At 38.5% G+C, this 20,256-nt stretch overlaps 1 protein-coding gene across 2 annotated transcripts; it reads left to right on the forward strand.

Annotated features, from left to right (window-relative positions):
* Positions 1-548: 548 nt before the first annotated feature.
* SPO11 (SPO11 initiator of meiotic double strand breaks) lies at positions 549-14,948 on the forward strand. 2 transcript variants are annotated; one of them, XM_088844389.1, is made up of 13 exons: positions 549-679; positions 2,508-2,621; positions 4,011-4,099; positions 4,513-4,579; positions 4,800-4,908; positions 5,493-5,576; positions 6,705-6,741; positions 7,180-7,289; positions 10,673-10,772; positions 11,058-11,095; positions 11,999-12,075; positions 14,234-14,345; positions 14,829-14,948. In XM_088844389.1, the coding sequence occupies exons 1-13, from the start codon at positions 549-551 to the stop codon at positions 14,946-14,948; spliced, it is 1,188 nt and encodes a 395-aa protein (XP_088700515.1). The 2 variants fall into 2 exon arrangements, with proteins under 2 accessions (XP_088700515.1, XP_055281266.2); XM_055425291.2 differs by lacking the exon at positions 2,508-2,621.
* The last annotated feature ends 5,308 nt before the right edge of the window (positions 14,949-20,256 follow it).

Raw genomic sequence — 20,256 nt, forward strand, 5'->3', positions numbered from 1 at the left:
TTTAGGCCCTAGGCTACTACATAAATGCTAGCAAGGGCAGATATTTCGTTTGCCTTGATCCTCATCTGAACCCAGTACCTAGAACTGTGTCTGATACACAGTTGGATACCCATAACTACTTGTTTTAGTGAAAAAATCACTGATGACTTTCCCTAAATAGCAAAAAAAAAAAAAAAAGATATAAAACCATTTCAAGGTCTCAAATCTTGGTCCCACATCTCAAATATATCCTGCTGGTCCCTGACGCTGGTCCCTGAGGCTTTTCAGAAGGTTCCCAGGAAGGGGCCCATTACTTCGTCTCCCAGGTGAGACTGCCCCTGATAGAGCCCCGCGCACAGATGTCTGTCAGTGCAAGTGCTATGCACATGCGTTAGTCCAGCCCCACCTGGGGGTGAGGTGTGCGCACGCGCAGTCCGGACCCCCCAGCTCCGAAGAGGAGCTCCGTCCTTCCAGGCCCCACCCCTGGAAGTGCATTGTGGGTACAGAGAGGGTGATCTCAGGCCAGGTGGACCTCCTGTTGTTGGACGCTTTTGTTGCAGTCGGTTCTTATGGCCTTTCCGCTCAGGGGCCCTGAGGCCTCGTTTTTCGAGGTTTTGGACCAGCACAGGGCTTCCCTGCTGGCCGCCCTAAGGAGAGGCGGCGAGGAGCCCGCGGGCGGGGGGATGCGCTTGGCTTCTAGGTATACGGGCTCTTTCTGGGGCACGGACGGCTGGGAGTTAGGGAGCAAAAAGGTTCTGCCCAGCCAGGCTTGACGTTCTCTGTGGAGAAATGCTGGGCCCCCTTCCCGTCTCCCCAGTCTGGGGAGCAAGGCCGCCTCAGAATGTTGAGGCCATGGAGGCCTGCCTGTTTGGCCCACCAGCCCTAAACACCAAGAAAAGCCCCTGTTTAGTGCCCCCTATTTCTTCTGTTAATTTATTCTCAATTCAAAAAGCCTGGTGTCAGCCGCACCTACCCCACCACCACAACACCCCCCGACCCCCCCCCCGTGTCTTCTAGAATGTTCCAGGATCATCCCCGTAGCTGGCGTCACAGGTTTCCTGAGATTTGGACAATTTGAGGCGTTTAAGGCACAGTTTGGCTTGGTGTTTAGTTTTTAAAAGTTGTGAAAATTTAGAAGTTTTCAAGCTTTTTTTTTTTTTTTAAGAAAAGGTGGGGGGGAAATCAATGTTAGTTCTTAGTAAGTGTGTTTTATCAAAATGAATGAGGAAGTCAACACATTTTAAGTGCTTTATAGTAAGACAATGGGATTTATGGACCTGAAAGGGAAGAAAATACATTTCTTTAAATCAGTTAAAGCGGTTAGAGTTTAGCTCAGAGTGTGGTGCTGATGAAATCAATTACAGAGATTCTCCAGCTGCCCAAGCTGGAGTTAACTGCAGGAAATATGTTTACATTATTAACCACTTTCACTTAAAATGCTCTGTTGTTCCGCTTACTTGATCTGCTTTTCTAGTTTATCAGCAAGGATTTTCACTTAAACAAATTACTGTCATTTAAGCCCAAACCAACTACCAAAAAAAACAAGAAGCCCTAGAAAGCGACAAATTTTACAAAATGTTTTAGTTTAAGGGAGTACTAGAAGAGTGTAAAAGAAGGCGGTGGCAGTCCCTGTTCAGGTTTCAGATGTAAATTTGATTGTTTTAAAGTTGGTCATGATATTATTGCAGCTTTTTTTCCAAACTAGAAAAATGAATAAGATACTTGAATCAGTTTTTGCCTACCAAAATTAGAAAATATTGAATCTTTTAAAAGTTATTTTCTGATACATGCATTTTCAATGAAAGCTGTGAAGTTTCAATGGAAATTAGAACACTATGTTTTGTGCATTTTCTAGATTTAATATGATTTTCCTTCCTAGGCATTATTTTTATGGTGTTTATAACAGAATAACATTTTTTGAAGCTGATGGCTTGTGAAATTAAGAGTCAGCTGACAGAAAACTGAGCTAAGTCTTAATAATTTTCTGTGGTGTAGTAGTTGCCAAGCCCTTTTATGGTAATGATTAAACTTTTTTCTTTTTGTAGCACTAAAATTCAAAAGGGCTGATTTATGGCATGACATCAGTTAGGGTAACATACTATAGTAAGAACTGTTTTTTTTGAAATATTTTCACATTGCATTTGGGGAAATAAATTCAAAGCCAGTATTACATCAATTAAAAGATTTATCAGTAGTATTTCAAGTCAATGAGTTTGTATTTAAAGTAGGTTGATCTGAAGAGTAGATAAATATGTATTTATAAATTGGTCACTAAAAGGGAAATAGTACTTAAGTTGGTAATTGTTTGAGAAGTAAAATTACAAGCAAATGAAATTTCTTTGAAATTCACGACTATAAATATAATTGTTTTAATGTATAACTCATGTTAAAATTTAGTGGGACAGAATATTATGATCTAGTCTTAAAAAACAACCAATGAAACAAAAAATTAATATTCTGGGGAAATGTTACCTATTGTAAAGGTCTAATTTAGAATTAAGATTGAATCACTGTGTTTATTGTTTCAGTTCTGAGGTTCTTTCATCTATAGAAAAAATTATCCAAGACATAGTCACAAGCTTGGCAAGAAATGAAGCGCCTGCTTTCACAATAGACAACAGATCAAGCTGGGAAAATATAAAGTGGGCATTTTGCATTTTTAAATTTTTAAGTGCATTATCTAAGTCATTATTAGAATTTATTTGAGTTAGAGTTCTAGTTGGATTTAACTCTATCTGTTGCCTTTACCCTGCCAAAAAGGATTTAAGGAAGTTTATAAAATACATACCATACAGGCAGGTTATATAAACTAAAAGTAGGTGTGAAAGATAAGGCAAAGGGAAAACAATGCTAGGAATAAAAAAAATGGAGCACCAAAAGAAGTTAGAATTCAAAATGCATATAAAGTCTTACAGTCCTGCTAAAAATAGGCTCCAGCCTTGGATCTAAGCTTTCTAGCACTCAAAGGGTAAAATATCACCATCAGAATTCTTATCTGTACTGCAGAAGCAAACCACTTGCTTAGGGGAGCTGTAACCAGCCCTGATACTGAGACCAAAATAAATGTATCCTGAGCACAGAACACATTGCAATGGCTCATTCTCTTAGCAGATCTCCCCCTGCGAAGTCATGTCCCCAAGAGGGTAAAATCAGCAAACAGCTTTATCAGAGTCTTGGAATCTAGTTATATAGTTTGATTCTTTCAGGTCCTCAACCTGTAGACACTTTTCACTAAACAAAGAAAAACACTGCAAGATTAGTCCTCAGTAAAAGTTACTGAAAAGAATTAAAGAAATCTTAAGGCTCTTTCAGTTCAGTTCAGTCGCTCAGTCGTGTCTGACTCTTTGCAACCCCAAGAATCACAGCACACCAGGCCTCCCTGTCCATCACCAACTCCCGGAGTTCACTCAAACTCATGTCCATCATTCATTATTCTTTTATGATCAATATAATTAGTGAAACTGTAAACTTTTGAATCATATTTTGCAAGGTGGATTTCACCAAGCCTTGAAGCAACTATCACCTGACCATTTTGCCTGGTGCCTTCTGCCATCTTTAGGACAGGCTTGGCAGTTCAATTTAACAACCTAGTATAAACTTATTTCATTACTGTAACTTTGGGGGTAAATTAAATGGAATATTTCAAAACTTATTATTAAATTGAATTAAACTATTAAATCAATAAGCAAAAGGCTAATAAAATTGTGAAATAATTCATAATAGTTCACATACCCTAAATGTCTTCCCAGGAAAGAAATATACACACAGGCACACACACTATAATCAAAGGTGTTTAATTCATGTATTTTAAACACTCTTTTAGTGCCTCTGGATGTTGCAAAGATAATCAACTAATTACCACTTGGAATTCTCTAATCTTATAAACGAGGTTATCCTAAAACTTCAGTGCTTACATTGAGAAGAAATGTGGATTTAAATGATGTTCAGAAGAGGACATTAATCGTATATTGTTTGGTGTTCAGAAGTTAACTCTTTTTTATTCTATTCCCTTGCTTTAAACAAAATGACAGGTTTGAAGATTCTGTGGGTCTTCACATGGTGTCTCATTGTACCACAAGAAAAATCAAAAGTGATTCACCAAAATCAGTTAAAAATTTTGGTAAATTCATCATTCTTAGCTTTTAGTGGTAAAATAAATAATTTTTATTACTTTCTGGGTCATAGTTGTTCTGAGCTAAATAATTTTATTTGTTCATTAATAGGCCATCCTGTACCTGAAATAAATTTGTAGAATTTTGCATTGTCAATAACTGTGGAAGGAAAGTATTAGTCCAAAATGAATGTTCAAGTATATGATTCAGTGGAAAAATATTCTTTCAATTTTGCCGTACACAGAACTTTAAATTTTATCTAACTTGTAGACAGTTATCATTCTGTACTTAACACTTCTCTCTTGGAAAGATAATTTTTATAATGTTGTAGAAAGTAACTGGAGAGAGTTAATTCTTGATCACAGAATGTTTTGATTTTTGTAAGTGATGAATAACTCACTTATTGCATCTTATTTTCTAGCACTAATTCTTAAAATATTTTCCATGATCTATAAATTAGTACAGAGCAACACTTATGCAACCAAAAGGTAAGTACACTGTTCTAATAAATTACCCTTTGAAATGCGTTGTGAGTTTAAGTGGGATTGACTTTCATTATATGTTTTGAAAAGTTACATAAAACCAGACTGTGGGTAATAAATTATTTGTTTATATCCACTCAAAGCTTTTTTCAGCTAATATTCCAATACTTATCATGTTCAGAGAAAATATGGTTAATTAAAATATATATTTTTTAAATTTTCACAGAGACATTTATTACACTGACAGCCAACTCTTTGGTAACCAGACTGTCGTGGACAATATTATCAATGATATTTCCTGTATGTTAAAAGTGCCGAGGAGGAGTCTGCATATAGTAAGTAGCATTTAATACAAGATATTTTAAGACAAAATGTATGAAAATTATAATAGAATAAATGTAACCTACTATTGCCTAGAAAATCCCATGGATGGAGGAGCCTGGTAGGCTGCAGTCTGTGGGGTCGCTAAGGGTCGGACACGACTGAGCGACTTCACTTTCCCTTTTCACTTTCACACATTGGAGAAGGAAATGGCAACCCACGCCAGTGTTCTTGCCTGGAGAATCGCAGGGACGGGGGAGCCTGGTGGGCTTCCGTCTATGGGGTCACACAGAGTCGGACACGACTGAAGTGACTTAGCAGCAGCAGCAGCAGCAGTGCCTTTTCATATTTTTGATATTTTTCTCACTATGAATTTAAATAACTAGTCTCAGTGTATTCCCTTGGCTAAAGGAAACAAAACTGATGAATTATCAAATATTTTTCATTCCTAAACGCTTACATATTTTCTCCTTTATTTCTTAAATTCCAGTCTGATCCAAAATGCCTATATAATTTAGCAGGTGAACATGAGAAGGGACTTAGAAGCATAAAATGCACTCGAGAAAAAGGTTTTATATATGACTATTACTTTTTTCAGCTGTCTACATCAAAAGGTTTAATTGCTGGCGATTTAAAGTACCTCGAGGAAGATGGCACCAAGGTGAACTGCACACGTTCAACAGTAAGCATCATAATGTGTTCTTGGGCTTCCACTCCATTTCAAACTCCTTTGTGTTTGAAATGCACTTTATTGACTGGCCTTGTTATGTAGTTCAGAGCTAAAGACTTTAAAATAAAACGAAAGGATGAATAGGTATATGCTTTATGGGGTTGTACATTACCCAGTTTCCAAATATGCCAATTGTCAGATGTTATACTGAAATAAACAAACATACACATTCCTTTTTTAAATGCACTGTTTGTTGTTCTCAGGTAGAGTGTGACTTGACCATTTTAGGATGGCTATTTATGTAATCTTCATAAAATTTTCTGGTTCTGAAATTTGTAAGTTTGATACTAAAGTGTTTGCTAGGCTTTAGTATGTAGAAAGTCACAGAACTAGCACAGAAGTTTGGAAATGGTCAACTCATCATTTTGGAAAGAGGAGAATGACACCTATGAGATTCTACATAAGGAAGTCTTTCCTTCGTCAGTTTCTGCTTTTTAAGCCACATATCTATGAAGTTTCCAAGAAATTTTCACCTGCTGGGAAGTAGTTTGGGTCGTATGTCTGTTTTCTTATTGAAAAGTAAATCTGTGTCCACACATTTTCTTACTGAGGCATAGACTTCTGATGACAGTGTATTTTTAAAAAAATGAAAATATAGGGCTTCCCCAATGGCTCAGTGGTAAAGAATCCACCTGCAATACAGGAGACTCAGAGACATGGGTTCAATCCCTGGCTTGGGAAGATCCCCTTGAGGAGGAAATGGCAACCCACTCCAGTATTCTGGCCTAGGAAATCCCATGGACAGAGAAGCCTGGCAGGCTACAGTCCATGGGAGTAGCAACTGAGTGACTAAACAACAACAAAAAGTGTTCTTGATAAATTTTTAAATGTTATTGTGTATGTTTGCTTAGTCGCTTAGTCATGTCTGACTCTTTACGACCCCATGGGCTGTAGCCCACCAGACTCTTCTGTCCATGGGGATTCTCCAGACAAGAATACTGAAGTGGGTTGCCATGCCCTTCTCCAGATCTTCCCAACCCAGGGATCAAACCCAGGTCTCCCACATTGCAGGTGGATTTTTTTCTGTTGTTATGCTTGCTATTTATTTAAAATAAAAACTGTCTCCTTTTGTTAACTTAGGCTGTTGCTATGCCATCTAATATTCAAGGAATTCAGAGTATCCTTTGAGTGAGAAAGCTATTTAAACTTACAGAATGTTCATTCACTTTTACTTTAATAAATCAAGCCTTCATAATGTGTAACCAGTAAGCCATATCCTGTATTGGTCAAGAGGAACACACCATACTCCCTTTTCTAGGATATTTCTAGGAACTCACTATCTAGTAAGAAAGACAGGTATGTAAATATTGTGTGTGAATAGGTGGCACTAGTGGTAAAGAATCTGACTGCCAATGCATGAGAGGCAAGAGAAGCAGGTTGAATCCCTGGGTTGGGAAGATGCCCTGGAAGAGACGAGATATCTGAAGAGTGAAGGTAAAAACAAAAATTGTATATCTATAGCTACTTTTGAATTGACCCATATGGCATCATTACTTATAATTAGTGGTTCAGTTGAAACACACATGCCTTAAATTTATCAGCCTTAACTTCACAGATTTAATTACGGATGCAAAATTTCTACTAATTGTAGAAAAAGATGCGACATTTCAGCGACTCCTGGATGACAACTTTTGCAACAAAATGTCTCCATGCATCATGGTTACGGTACATTATCTACTTTTACCTCAATTACCAGACTAACGGACTACTTTGGTGATCAGTAAGAGGGATTTATGGCTTCCCCAGTGGCTCAGTGGTAAAGAGTCCACCTGCCAATGCTGGAGACATGGGTTCTATCCCTGGGTTAGGAAGATCCCCTGGAGTAGGAAATGGCAACCTGTTCCAGTATTCTTGCCTGAGAAATCCCAAGGACAGAGGAGCCTGGCAGGCTACAGTCCATGGAATTGCAAAGAGTCAGACATGACTGAAGCACATATACACACAAGAGTGGTTTATAACATCATCTGTGAATTTGAACAGCATTCTCTTGTCATTATGAAGCATCCTTTGGGATTATAGAACAAGAATTTCCAAAGCGTTTATTTAACCATCCTCAAATCTGACTGAAATCAAGGTGATGGTCCCAATTCTTAAATACCAGAGATTTTCTAATAAAAATGTAAGTTTACACGGGCTCTCAGTATCATCCTCACACCATTCCCACAGGGGCTACTTGTCTTAACTATAATATGGGAACATGGGAGCTTTGACAGGGCTGAATGAACAAGAGCCACTCCTTGTTCTTCCTCACGTGGTTTGTATACTGGTGTATTTTTTTTTTCTAACACAAATGTTGAAAGAAGAGCAAAGAACACAGAAGTATATGTTGAGGTAATAGAGAACTACAGGCAATAATTAGCAAAGGGTAATGTGGGAGGTGTTCATAAAACTGGGGAGACCAATGACATCTGCTGGCCTGGGGGATAAAGAGGTGGCAGTTCAGGAAGCCAGGGGTGTGGGTCAGTGAGATGATGGGAGAGCAACAGACACATCAGGTTCCCCCTCCTGTGCCAGCCTTCTTCCACTCTTACAGATCTGCATAAAGATATAGTTCTCTGAAGAAAAAAAAAAAAAAGCTCATCTACTTACAGTTCTCCTAGCTTAACAGTAAGTATGATGCTTGTGAGGTATGTTTGTAGAAGCAGTGAGGAGAGCTGCCCTCCCGAGGGAGCAGGATGTGGGGCAGCTGTTGGCATCTTGGAAGGCCTGGCCACCCCCAGGAGGCATCCTGATTTAGTGCAAAAATATCAAGTGTTAACAAAAGTGATAAGGATTGGTGAGAAAGGAAATGACAAGGATTTGTGTGGTAGCATCATCAGTTAGATGGATAGGGAGATAACTTGATTCAGGGAGCCTGTCTGGAGGCTCTCAGGTAGTTACGTTGGTGGTAGGTTGCCAGGGAAATGGTTAAAGAGAAAGGATGCAAGCAAAGGACATTTCCAAGACAAATTTAAAAGGACGTGATGACCACAGGACGAGAGGAATGAATCAAAATGACTCTGGTGTGTGGAGCTTTACCACGATGTCCCCGTGGATGCTATAGAACAAGTGGCAGGGAGGCTTGTTCTTCATAGAAAAAAGATATTTAGTGTAGTCTTAAAAATTTGAGATGATAACAGGAGTTCCTAGTGGCAGGTGCCCAGTTTGAAGAGAGGGGAGAACAGTTGTGACAGAAAATGTACACTGAGACCTCGTCAGTAATAAAGGCCATACCTGAACCCCTGAAGTGATCTCTCAGTGGCGTTGTCCTGTGGTTCACTTTGGTGGAACTTTTGGTTCACTTCTGGTTCACTTTTGGCTCTTTCACACCTTCCTGGTGAGAGTGCATGCTTGCTGGACTGATCAGAAGACAAGCTGTTACAGACAAAGAAACCAACGGTGGCCCAGGCCTCCGTATCAGCCCTTGGAGTTTGAATCACAGCTGGTACTAGTGCAGTGGAGTTGCACATAAAGCTCAGCTCTTGGTCACATTTCTCTTTTTACCTTGCCTTTCCTCTTGAATGCTGCCTTCTAGCCTTTGTCTACCTACATGTTGGTGCTGTCATGGCATCCATTGATAATTGCTGTTGTTACTATGGTGAAACACCCTCTAGAAGCTGACCTGTAGTAGCTGCCCCTGCAGAGGGGAGCTGAGAGTCGAGGGCTGGGCTAGGAAGGAATCTTTGGTACTGTCTGACTCCTCTACCACATATATGGGTTTTCTCTCCCAAAGGAAACAATTAAAACACACAACCATTCACTGTGTATTCGTGATGCACCAGGAACTCTGCTGGGCACTTCACGTGATAAGGGTTCACATTTACTGCTGTTTTCTCCGTTGCTTGTTGTTCAGTCACTCAGTTGCATCTGACTCTTTCGGACCCCAGCTCCCTCTCCTTCACCATCTCTCAGAGCTTCCGTTGAGTCAGTGATGCCATCCAACCATCTTATCCTCTGTTGCCCCCTTCTCTTCATGCCCTCATATCAACTTGTGAAGTGTCTCCAGCCTTGTGAGATAGGTATTATTATCATCCCCATTTTAACAATAGGACACTGGGACCCAGGAAGGTATTTTAACACAATCTCAAGGCTGGTCAAAACTAGGACTTGGAGAGGGACTCCCCTGGTGGTCCAGTGGTTGAGAATCTGCAATGTAGGGTATGTGGATTCAGTCCCAAGTCGTGGAACTAAGATCCCACACTCCACAGGGCAACAAAGCCCAAGTGCCACAGAAGATCCTGTGTGCTACAACTAAGACCAGACACAGCCAAATAAGTGAATTAAATATATATTAAAAAAAAAACTGGGATTAAGATAGTTCAACTCCACATGGCTACAGTGCCATAACTCTGGGTGGTAGCCATATTTAGCCCAGTTTTATAAATAAAGCCACAGCCTAAAGAGACTAGGAAATCCACTAGTGATTGGTGGAGAGGGAATTCAGGGCTATCCCATCAAAAGCCAGTTCTCATCTCTGCTTGCTTCCTCCCTATTCCACATTTCATTTGGTTTCCTGTTCTCTCTTTTAACATTTTTCGAATGCTCTTCAAATTATTTTTCTACATAATTATTGCTTTAATCACTTCATAATACTATTCTACTGTTTGGTTTTATTAAATCCTGAATTTAAACCAGATACTTTTAAATGCTTTATAATTATTAAATAACTCAGTTCCTGTAATAATATTGGAAGGTGTTATTACAAAGCCCCAAACCTCAGAGAGTTTTCCTGACTGTTAAGGTCCATGCTGCTAAGAAGTGGCAGAGCCAGACGCCTGCGCAGGCAGTTGGCTCTGAAGTTGATGCATGTCACCACTGTGCTATGCTGCCTGTTTTTAGATCTTTTGGATATTTACTGTGGTTTCTGTCCTTTTAAGTAACACTGCAGTGGACATCCTTATGTATGTCACATTTTTTATTTTTTCTGTTTCTGCTAAAATATTTTCCTAGGCTTGGGATAATTAAGTCAAAGTTATGAAGATATTTATGTTAATAATAAAATAAGGATACAGTGTCATCAGTTCCATTCTACTGAAATTAAAATGCATTATTTCAATCCTTGCTTTTAGGGAAAGGGGGTACCTGATCTGAATACAAGACTTCTAGTCAAGAAGTTGTGGGATACATTTCACATTCCTGTTTTCACTCTGGTAGATGCTGATCCACATGGTAATTTATTGTTAGACTATTTGAAATAGTCATAATCAAATCATATTTATAGCTGTGTTTCTCTGCTCATAGAACACTTTCATAAAATACTTTAAAAGAACATGATTATTAGATTTAAATGAATTACTAATCATTTGGGGCATTTATTGTTTCTTACTGTATTAAACTGAACCATAAATTTTCCACTGGTATTATCCACAAAAATAAAAATTGCAGATGTTAGATATAATTATCTAACTCTAATATGTAAGAAGACAAATTTCAAAGTTAACTTTCTTTTAACAGGCATAGAGATAATGTGTATCTATAAGTACGGATCTATGGTAAGTATAGAAAAATATTTTTCCTTTTCCATTATTGAGATAGTTTATATTATTCACTGGAATGATTTCTGCATTTACTTATCGGCCCCTAGTAAGCTGAGGGACCCCAAAAGGTACCAGGGAAGCTACTGTCCTAGTCTAGGGCCGCTCTGTTTCAGAGTCTGTGATTCCAGCTTCCAGCATAACCAGCGTGACTGTAGATGACAGAGTGGGATTACCTTCGGGCAAGAGGCCTTAATTATCCTCCACTTTCCTGGCCTGCGGAAGTAACGGCAAGCTCTCAGCATAACAACACTGATTACCAATTATACCCTGAAAATTATATATAGTCTTGAATTCTGACTTTTCCAATTCCAACCATCAGGAGAAATGAAAAGACCACCAAACTTTTCCACTAGGGACGGCAACTGCTACACATCAGTGGTTCTCAAAATGTGGTGCTGGGAAGTTGTTAGAAATGCAAATCTCAGTCCCCATTCAGACGTCTTGAGTCTGGAATTCTAAGGGTGGGCCCTCCAAGTGATCCTGACTCATGGTAAAGTTTGGGAACCACTGGTATGCACTTTGCATGCCCTTGATGTAAATGTTTATAGCAGAAGAAGAGGATGGTGGAGCAAGGGATTAAGGTGTGGAATCACAAACGACAATAAATTTGGGTCAGAGAGGGTCATTTGTACTTTGACGTTATAGGAAATCAACACAGAAATAGTGTAGAGTAGTTTTAAAACCTCCACTGAAAGTCCAGTTTTGCTAAGCTCTTGGTGATTTTCTTACTTTTGTGGCCTCGGGAAGTGTGAAGTCTTCAGTACTAGTCCTTAATAAGTTGAAAAAAATTGCTGCAAAAACACGTATGCTAGTTCTCTGCAAAAGGTTTAGCTAATATACTTCTGCTCTTTATTTTAGGCTATGTCTTTTGAAGCCCATAATCTCACAGTTCCAGCTATTAGATGGCTTGGTCTCCTCCCTTCTGATATCAAAAGGTTAGACAGTTAGCAGAATGAGGGTATTTACAATGATGACTCACTGTAACACGCAGCACTCAGCCTGAAGAGTCACTACCAGGAGAAGTGCTTACTGTTCTTCACTTACGTTGTTCATGACAACTCAGGATTATATCATCACAAATTTAATTTATCGATGTTTCTGTTTCAGCTACTAAAATACTTAAATATTTTTGGTTAATTGAACCTTCAGCTAGTTAGAAGACATTATTTTGTTTTACCCTTATGGTTAAAGTCTTTAATAATTTCTTTATACTTAGTATTAAGACATTGAATCTAAATACTAATCATTGACAACACCATTTGCCATCTGAATTGATTTTGTCATAGGTTCTTAATTTCATTTAAAAATCTCATTTTAAGATTACTTAAAGTTGGGAGATCCACATTTTGTCAGTTTTAAGATATATGTGTTTGTTATAGAAAAAAATATCATTAAGTAACAGGATAAAAGTCACCTATAGACGAACAGTTCTGCCCTTGTAGATTATTTGCTGTGCACTGCCATAATTTCTTCCAAAAGAATTTGGGAGAGCTTGATTTTGTAATCTTCTTTTCTCCCACAACACAATGTAATTGCACTTCCTTATCAATAAGTATATATTCCTATAATCTTATTTGAATGTCTTCTTCCACTTGGTTTCAATTCTGAGTGTGTCTATTTGGTCAGTCCCTTGTGGTTGGACATTTGGATGGGTTCCAAATCCGTTTTGAAAGATAGTCCTCTGACCGACCCTCTTGTGACTGAATCTTTGCCTGTATCCTTAATTAGTCCCATAGGCTGAATTCCCGGAATTGCTGGGTCAAAGGGTATGCACATTTTTAAGGCTTCAGCTGCCCTCTGGATAGGGTAATTATTTTGTCTTCCCTGGAGAGTAAGAGCCCACCTGCCTCTCAGCATAAGACATTATCACTTTATTCATCTCTGCTAATGTGATATTTTAAGATATTTTATTGTTTTAATTGGTTAGTGAGAGGTGAGAGTGAAATTAAACATTTGGATTTCTTCAAGCAGTGAGCAAACCTTGGTTAAAGACGCTTATTTTCTAAAAATGGAATGATCGCTGCTTCTAAGAAAATGAGGGCACAAGAGAAAACATCCAGGTTCTGACTTTTGAATGTTTACGCTGTAGTGAATCAAAGTTTTGTTTAGTGTATACATCATGGTCAAAATCCCTTGGGGGTGATCTATTTGTATGAAGATCGTTTCTAATACAAGTTTAGGACAGAGAATCTGATTAAGGTGGAAAATGAAGAAACTCTAGGTGTATCTCATAAATTCCACCAGTGCCCTCAAAATAAATGTACTCTAAATAAATGTACAATCAAAGAAAAAACAGCATGATAGCTACACAAACAGGGCTTCAAGGGAAATCCTCTAGGCCTCCCTTTCAATCAAATTGTCACCCTATCCAGGAGCTGCCAGTGGCAAATAGTCATTATTGTGGGGACATTGAGAAAGACTGTTTGAAACTAGAGCTCTGCTGGGAAATCCAGGATTTGTGACTTCAAAAAGCAATTCACAGCATAAACCCTGGACCTCTCATGTTCTATTTTTAAAACACATACCAAGATAAAATTACAATCCACTTTTTAAAAATTTGAAACGATAGATGTGTGTATGTATGTCTGTGTGCACGCATGAGTGCATAAGTGAAAATTGATAGACTAACTTCCTTGGCCCAGAAAATTCTCAGTGAATTACAAAGAATTAAGGATTCAGTGGGACCTGAAATCCCATAGTGGATCTCGCTGCTGGCCACACACACACTGGCACTCACTGCTCTAAGACTGCGGCGCTCTGGAGGCAGCCTTGGTGTTGAGACACATGATGTTAGTGCTCCCGGCATTTATTTTATAACCAATGTCTATCTTCCTGTCATCATCCTGTGAGTGTGGCATGAAAGAAAACAACAACTTGAAACAGACTTCCACTATGATCTTGAACACTTGCTGGTCGAAGACATACCAGATTCCCTCAAACTCCATATTTAAAAGTGAACCTGTACTGAGTTTTTCATCTGTTATTTGAGTCTTTTGAAATAGCATGATAAATAAAAATGAAATGTATGTGACCTTAAAGTTACAGGAGCACTTTGTTTTTACTGATTTTTTTCACCTATTTTTTTCCCCCCAGATTAAATATACCCAAAGGTACTTTAATTCCACTGACAAAACGGGACCAGATGAAACTTGACAGCATCCTAAAGAGACCTTATATTACTTGCCAACCATTTTGGAGAAAAGAAGTATGTTTCTTTTTAAAATGCAAATGTCATGTTTTATTGCTTTTTACTTTTAGCAGTGGCTATTTGCATCATATTTTGAAGCTATCCTTCTTGAATTTTTATATAACTAGCAACTGCCATGTGCATTGTTTGGCAGTACATTGTTGCTGAAACATTGAATTATGAATGCTAATAGATAAGATTAACTGGGTGGAATTGACCTAACTTATTCTCATCATAATTAAATACCCATTGTCTATGGTTCTATCCTAGTTCATGAAGGACAAAAGGAGAGAAGGAAATTATAAAGATGCCAGACCATTCCTAACTATTGAAGGAATCCATACTAATATTTTTTGCTGTAGCAGCTCTAGAATATTCTGGCTGACTTAAAGTTTATTGCCCATGGTTTTGGAGATTAAAACAAATCTAGATTTACCAGTTTGAGTTGACAGAACTGTAGCAAAGGACTCTGGTATGACTATAGTTTACTTTTATTGACAGATGGAAATAATGGCAGACTCTAAAATGAAGGCAGAAATTCAAGCTTTGACCTTCCTATCATCAGACTATCTTTCCAGAGTGTACTTACCTAACAAATTAAAATTTGGCGGGTGGATATAAAAATATGTCAGAATATATCTTGTGATCACAAGAGGCTTTTCATTAGTTTTGTTTTCAGCAGTAGATACTGTTGTGCAAAGAACAAATGTTCTTCATTTTATAGAGGTAAAATATAATAATTTTTCATAATTGTATTTTTTTAAAAAAATTCTATACTGTAATTTTCTTGAGAAGGCTTTATCATTCTCTTAAGAGATTAATTTCTATCCTATGTTCTAAATTAAATCATAGAAGAATGTATATTATTTTGACTTTTAAATTTTGTCTGAAAAAATGTCTAACACGTGTCATCAAAGTCTGCAGAAATGCTTTATTTACTTTCTACAGTACAAGTAATGTTAAGGCATGAAGTATCCTATTAGTAACAAAAGTGAAGAACTGAAGTGAAAGTCACTTAGTCGCGTCAGACTCAGAAACCCCATGAACTATGCAGAATACTGGAGTGGGTAGCCATTCCCTTCTTCAGGGGATCTTCCCAACCCAGGGATCTACCCCAGGTCTCTCGCATGGCAGGAGGTTTCCTTATCGTCTGAGTCACCAGGGAAGTCCCAGTAACAAAAGTAATAATAACCTAAATTTGAAAGTTGCAAATTAATGAAAATATCAAGCACTTTCTCCTTAGTTACACTTTCCTTCGCCTTCATAGTGTAGGGGTCATGCCTCAGTCAATCACTGTGAAAGTAGTGGTAATGTTTATTATGAATAGATACTGGGTTGATATAGTCCTTAGTGCTTTGATTTGATTTTAAGCATACTTCTTATTAATCATATACTTATTTGAAAATTTTCCCCAGGGTTTTATCAGTTCTCACCCAAATTCAAGTCACTTGAATTCTTCTCTCGCCTAGGTTATTAGAATCAAGAACTTGTTCAGCTTTAAGATTTACAGAAGCCTCAAATTTTAATAAGGCCTATCTATAACAGTAAAGGTGTGATCTTGTCCTTTTGTAAACCTATCTTAATTTTCCAGAGATGAGTTTTATGATTTTATTCTGTATTTTCAACAAAATTTTAACTGCACTGAAAACTTTCTTGTAATTGTAGGCAAAAATATGTATTCACAGGAGAAGTAAAGAAACATTGGGTTAATTTTTATCACGATAAACGTGAACAGAATATACCTCTGAGAACTTACATGTGCCAGTCATTGCTAACATATTATCTTACTTAACTCTCCCAAGAGCCTTGTCAGGGCAGTAGTTAGACTCACAGTTTACAGGTGAGAACACGGAGGCTGTTGCTTGTCTAAAGCTCCAGCCAGATGTAGCAGAAGGGGCGAGTGACACCATCTACCACCAGGGCAGGACCAGGTACCAAATATTCAGGGCCCAGTGCAGAGGTAAGTGTAGGGTCCTTTGTTTCAGAGTTATTAAGAATTTCAAGATGACAGCAGCAGAGACTTAAACCAAGCACGGGGCTGTTCTCAGCATGAGGCCCTGTGTGACTGCACCGGTGGCACAGCCATTAAGCCAACCCTACTCAAGAGGTAAATAAGGTCAAATACAATAATGAAAGAAAAAATACTTGTACAGCACTTTTTATGTTGCCAGGTATTTTTCTAGGTGCTTTACCAGCATTAACTAATTTCATGTTCACAGAAAGCCTATGAGCAAGTACCTTTCCTATCTCCATTTTCAGGTGAGGCATCCAGCGTGCAGGGAGGTTAAGTAACTTTCTCAAGGTCACATAACTACAAAACGGTGTAGCTGGGACCTACTCCCAGGGAGTCTGACTCCATAGCTCACACTTAATCATGGTACTGGTGCTTGTCACGTGTGTCATGTGTGGCCAGGCACGCACCCTGCCCAGTCAGGGTCCCTGATGCCAAGCCTGTCACGTTATGTTCTCTGCTGCTGCTGCTAAGTCACTTCAGTCGTGTCCGACTCTGTGCGACCCCACAGACGGAAGCCCACCAGGCTCTCCCGTCCCTGGGATTCTCCATTCTCTAGTCACATCAAAACCAGATATTTCCTCTTGAGTATATTTTGCTATACTGTTAATTTGACTTACTTGTGAGACTATTGCAAATTCTAAAAAACATGTTATAAATTGCAAGTTTTTCTTTGAATGTACACAACACTTCCTCCCTTAACATCTAATAATCATTGAATTTTGACTTTGTAAAGGAGAAAAATACTCACTTAGAAATATGTGGTTAAGCCACAGAAGGTCTGGATTAGGCTATACTGTCAAAATGAGGAGAAATAAAAAAAATCTACCATAGTCATTAAAATCTGAAAATAGATTTGAAAAAGGTTTGCAGATACATTCACTTTGGATAATTAAATTCTTTTCAAGTTTATGTTAGAAATTTATGTAAACTAATTTTCATTTATTTTGGGAAACGAAAATGGGAGGAGAGAGGAGAGCAAAATACACTGCAGTTGGGCTTAGCTCCCTATCTTTATTAGACACAGATGAAAAGTTAACTAACATAGTAGCTGTTTGGGACCCAGCTAGAATTCTAAGTCTTAAGATTTGTTTCTAAAAAGGATTACTGTAAAATAGGCAGCTGTTTAAAATGGCAACTGACAATAGACATCCTCTCTACCATCTGTATTTATTTTTAATATTTTCATAATTTTAATCAAGAAAGAACATTTGGGTTGGAATCTGTTTATAATTAAAGTGAATAAAAACTGGTGCAACAGAAAGATGTTCAGAGAATCTTGGTTTTTCCTTAAGGGCTCATAATCACCCTTGTAAAATAAAAGCTCTCATAATATCCCCAGGTTTCTGGGAAATTTAACTGTCATCATTGATGATGCTAATTGATTTCAGAAGTCATGATTTCATGGGAAAATAAACCCATTTTGCACTTTCTACAAAACAGGCAAAAAAACACTCCGGGATTTCCATCTATGACTTCTCTTAGTGTCTCATTTGAACTGTTTGATGTAAATACCTCTTCAGTGATGCTGAAAGGAAGAGATGCTATCAAAGCTAAGCCACAAGTACATAGATGTTAAAAAATATTTTCAGTGGGATGTTTTTGTAGTGAACTATTGAGAAACATTACTTCTGTTTGGACTTCTGTTCACCAAGAAAACAATCTTGTAAAAAGAAGTCAAGGTCTCCCTCTGCTGGCAGACCTTCAGTTCAGTTGCTCAGTCGTTTCCGACTCTTTGCAACCCCATGAATCACAGCATGCCAGGCCTCCCTGTCCATCACCAACTCCCGGAGTCCACTCAAACTCATGTCCATCGAGTCGGTGATGCCATCCAGCCATCTCATTCTCTGTCGTTCCCTTCTCCTCCTGCCCCCAATCCCTCCCAGCATCAGAGTCTTTTCCAGTGAGTCAACTCGTCGCATGAAGTGGCCAAAGTATTGGAGTTTCAGCTTTAGCATCAGTCCTTCCAATGAACACCCAGGATTGATCTCCTTTAGGATGGACTGGTTGGATCTCCTTGCAGTCCAAGGGACTCTCAAGAGTTTTCTTCAGCACCACAGTTCAAAAGCATCAATTCTTTGGCGCTCAGCTTTCTTCACAGTCCAACTCTCACATCCATACATGACCACGGGAAAAACCATAGCCTTGACTAGACGGACCTTTGTTGGCAAAGTAATGTCTCTGCTTTTTAATATACTTTCAAGGTTGGTCATAACTTTCCTTCCAAGGAGTAAGCGTCTTTTAATTTCATGGTTGCAATCATCTATAGTTCTCTCAAATTCTTCCACTATTTTGGGTGGACATTTCTTTGTAATATTTTCAAGCCCTTGTTTTCAGGAATGGGATGAAAGAGTCTGAGACACAAGAGGTTGTGAAAACCATGAGGCTTTCTGTGTGAGATCAAGTACTTCTACACAGGAACCCATTTTGTATCATCAGCTTTAGATGCCCCCAATTCCTTGTAAAGCTACATTTAATGTGTGCTTCATTGCAACCAAGCTATTTACAAAAACCTAAGACAACATATTAGGACTTTTAAAATAGACGAATTAAGATCACTTCAAATGAAAAGAAATTGATACTAAAATTACAAATATATTCAGTCTCTACTCACCTAAAAATGGAATATAAACTATATGTGTGCGTGCTAAGTTGCTTCAGTCATGTCCAACTCTTTGCATCCCTGTGGACTGTAGCCTGTCAGGCTCTTCTGACCATGGGATTCTCCAGGCAAGAATATTGAAGTGGGTTGTCATGCCTTCCTCCAGGGGGTTTTCCCAACCCAGGGATTGAAACTGCAACTCTCTGCGTCACATTGGCAGGCAGGTTCTTTACATAAGCACCATCTGGGAAGCTCTACAGTCATTCAAAAATATCCCCTTGTGTTAAAACTGCAGAAGGATTTACTAATGTGAATAATAGCCATGACCAAAACTGAATTTTAATTACTTTTTATTTTTCATAATTTCACCTTTGTTTTATGGCTCAATAATCCTACCCCCTGATACAGATGGTTTTGATTCTTCCTGTTTCTGAGGGGGAAAGTTAGGTGACACCACAGCCTGTCTTCCATCTGTAAAGTCATATTTTGAGGGGCAGGCTGCTTGCATCCCAGTTCCACTTCTATTCACTGCCTTTGTAACTGGGAGAAGTTACAATATGGCCTTGGTTTCATAGACTGTAAAATGGGGATAACAGTAATAATAGCTATTCTGTAGTGTAACCGTTAGGACAAGTGTGGGTTTGAATAACACCCTTGGAATGTTATTGCTATATTTGGTACACAGGCTGCTACTCTTGTTCCACTGATAGGGTATGCAAAAGCAGCTTGCCAATTACATATTCCTAAACAGCAGAAAGATTTTTTTAAAGTATGCTGAATAACCAGTATTATACAAGAATCTGTATATAATAGAGGCTTCTGGAAGATTTCTTGGACATGGAAAATATAATTCAACACATATTAAACACCAAAACATGTAAGACTGTGCTCGGTGCTATATATGTGTGTGTAAAACACAAAGTTTAAAATCTCGGAAGCTAGGCGAGGCAAATACACCCATGACTGTATGAGACAGAATATGATAAGCACTGAGAGGACTTTGAAAAATGAAAGGAGAGATGGTATGAGATGATTCGTGTGGGAAAGAATGAGGAAACGTGTCACTGAGGAGGGAGTACTGGTCACAGATGATTCTAACGTTTTGCTGGTTGGGAGAGTTAGGTACAGGGCCTACTTCAACTGGCTCTGTGGCTTAACAGCTGTGTGATGTCTGAGGAGTCACATTACCTCTCTCAGCCTCATTTTCTATAAAATGGAGACAGCTACCCTATAGGGCTGCTCTGGAAATTACAGGAGATGGAGAAGCCAGATAATAAAACAGCAGCCAGATAATAAACGAGCTATTATCATTATTT

The sequence above is a fragment of the Moschus berezovskii genome, chromosome 15, assembly GCF_049115385.1.
Source record: "Moschus berezovskii isolate FMDL1 chromosome 15, NW_MosBer_1.0, whole genome shotgun sequence".
NCBI lineage: Eukaryota > Metazoa > Chordata > Mammalia > Artiodactyla > Moschidae > Moschus > Moschus berezovskii.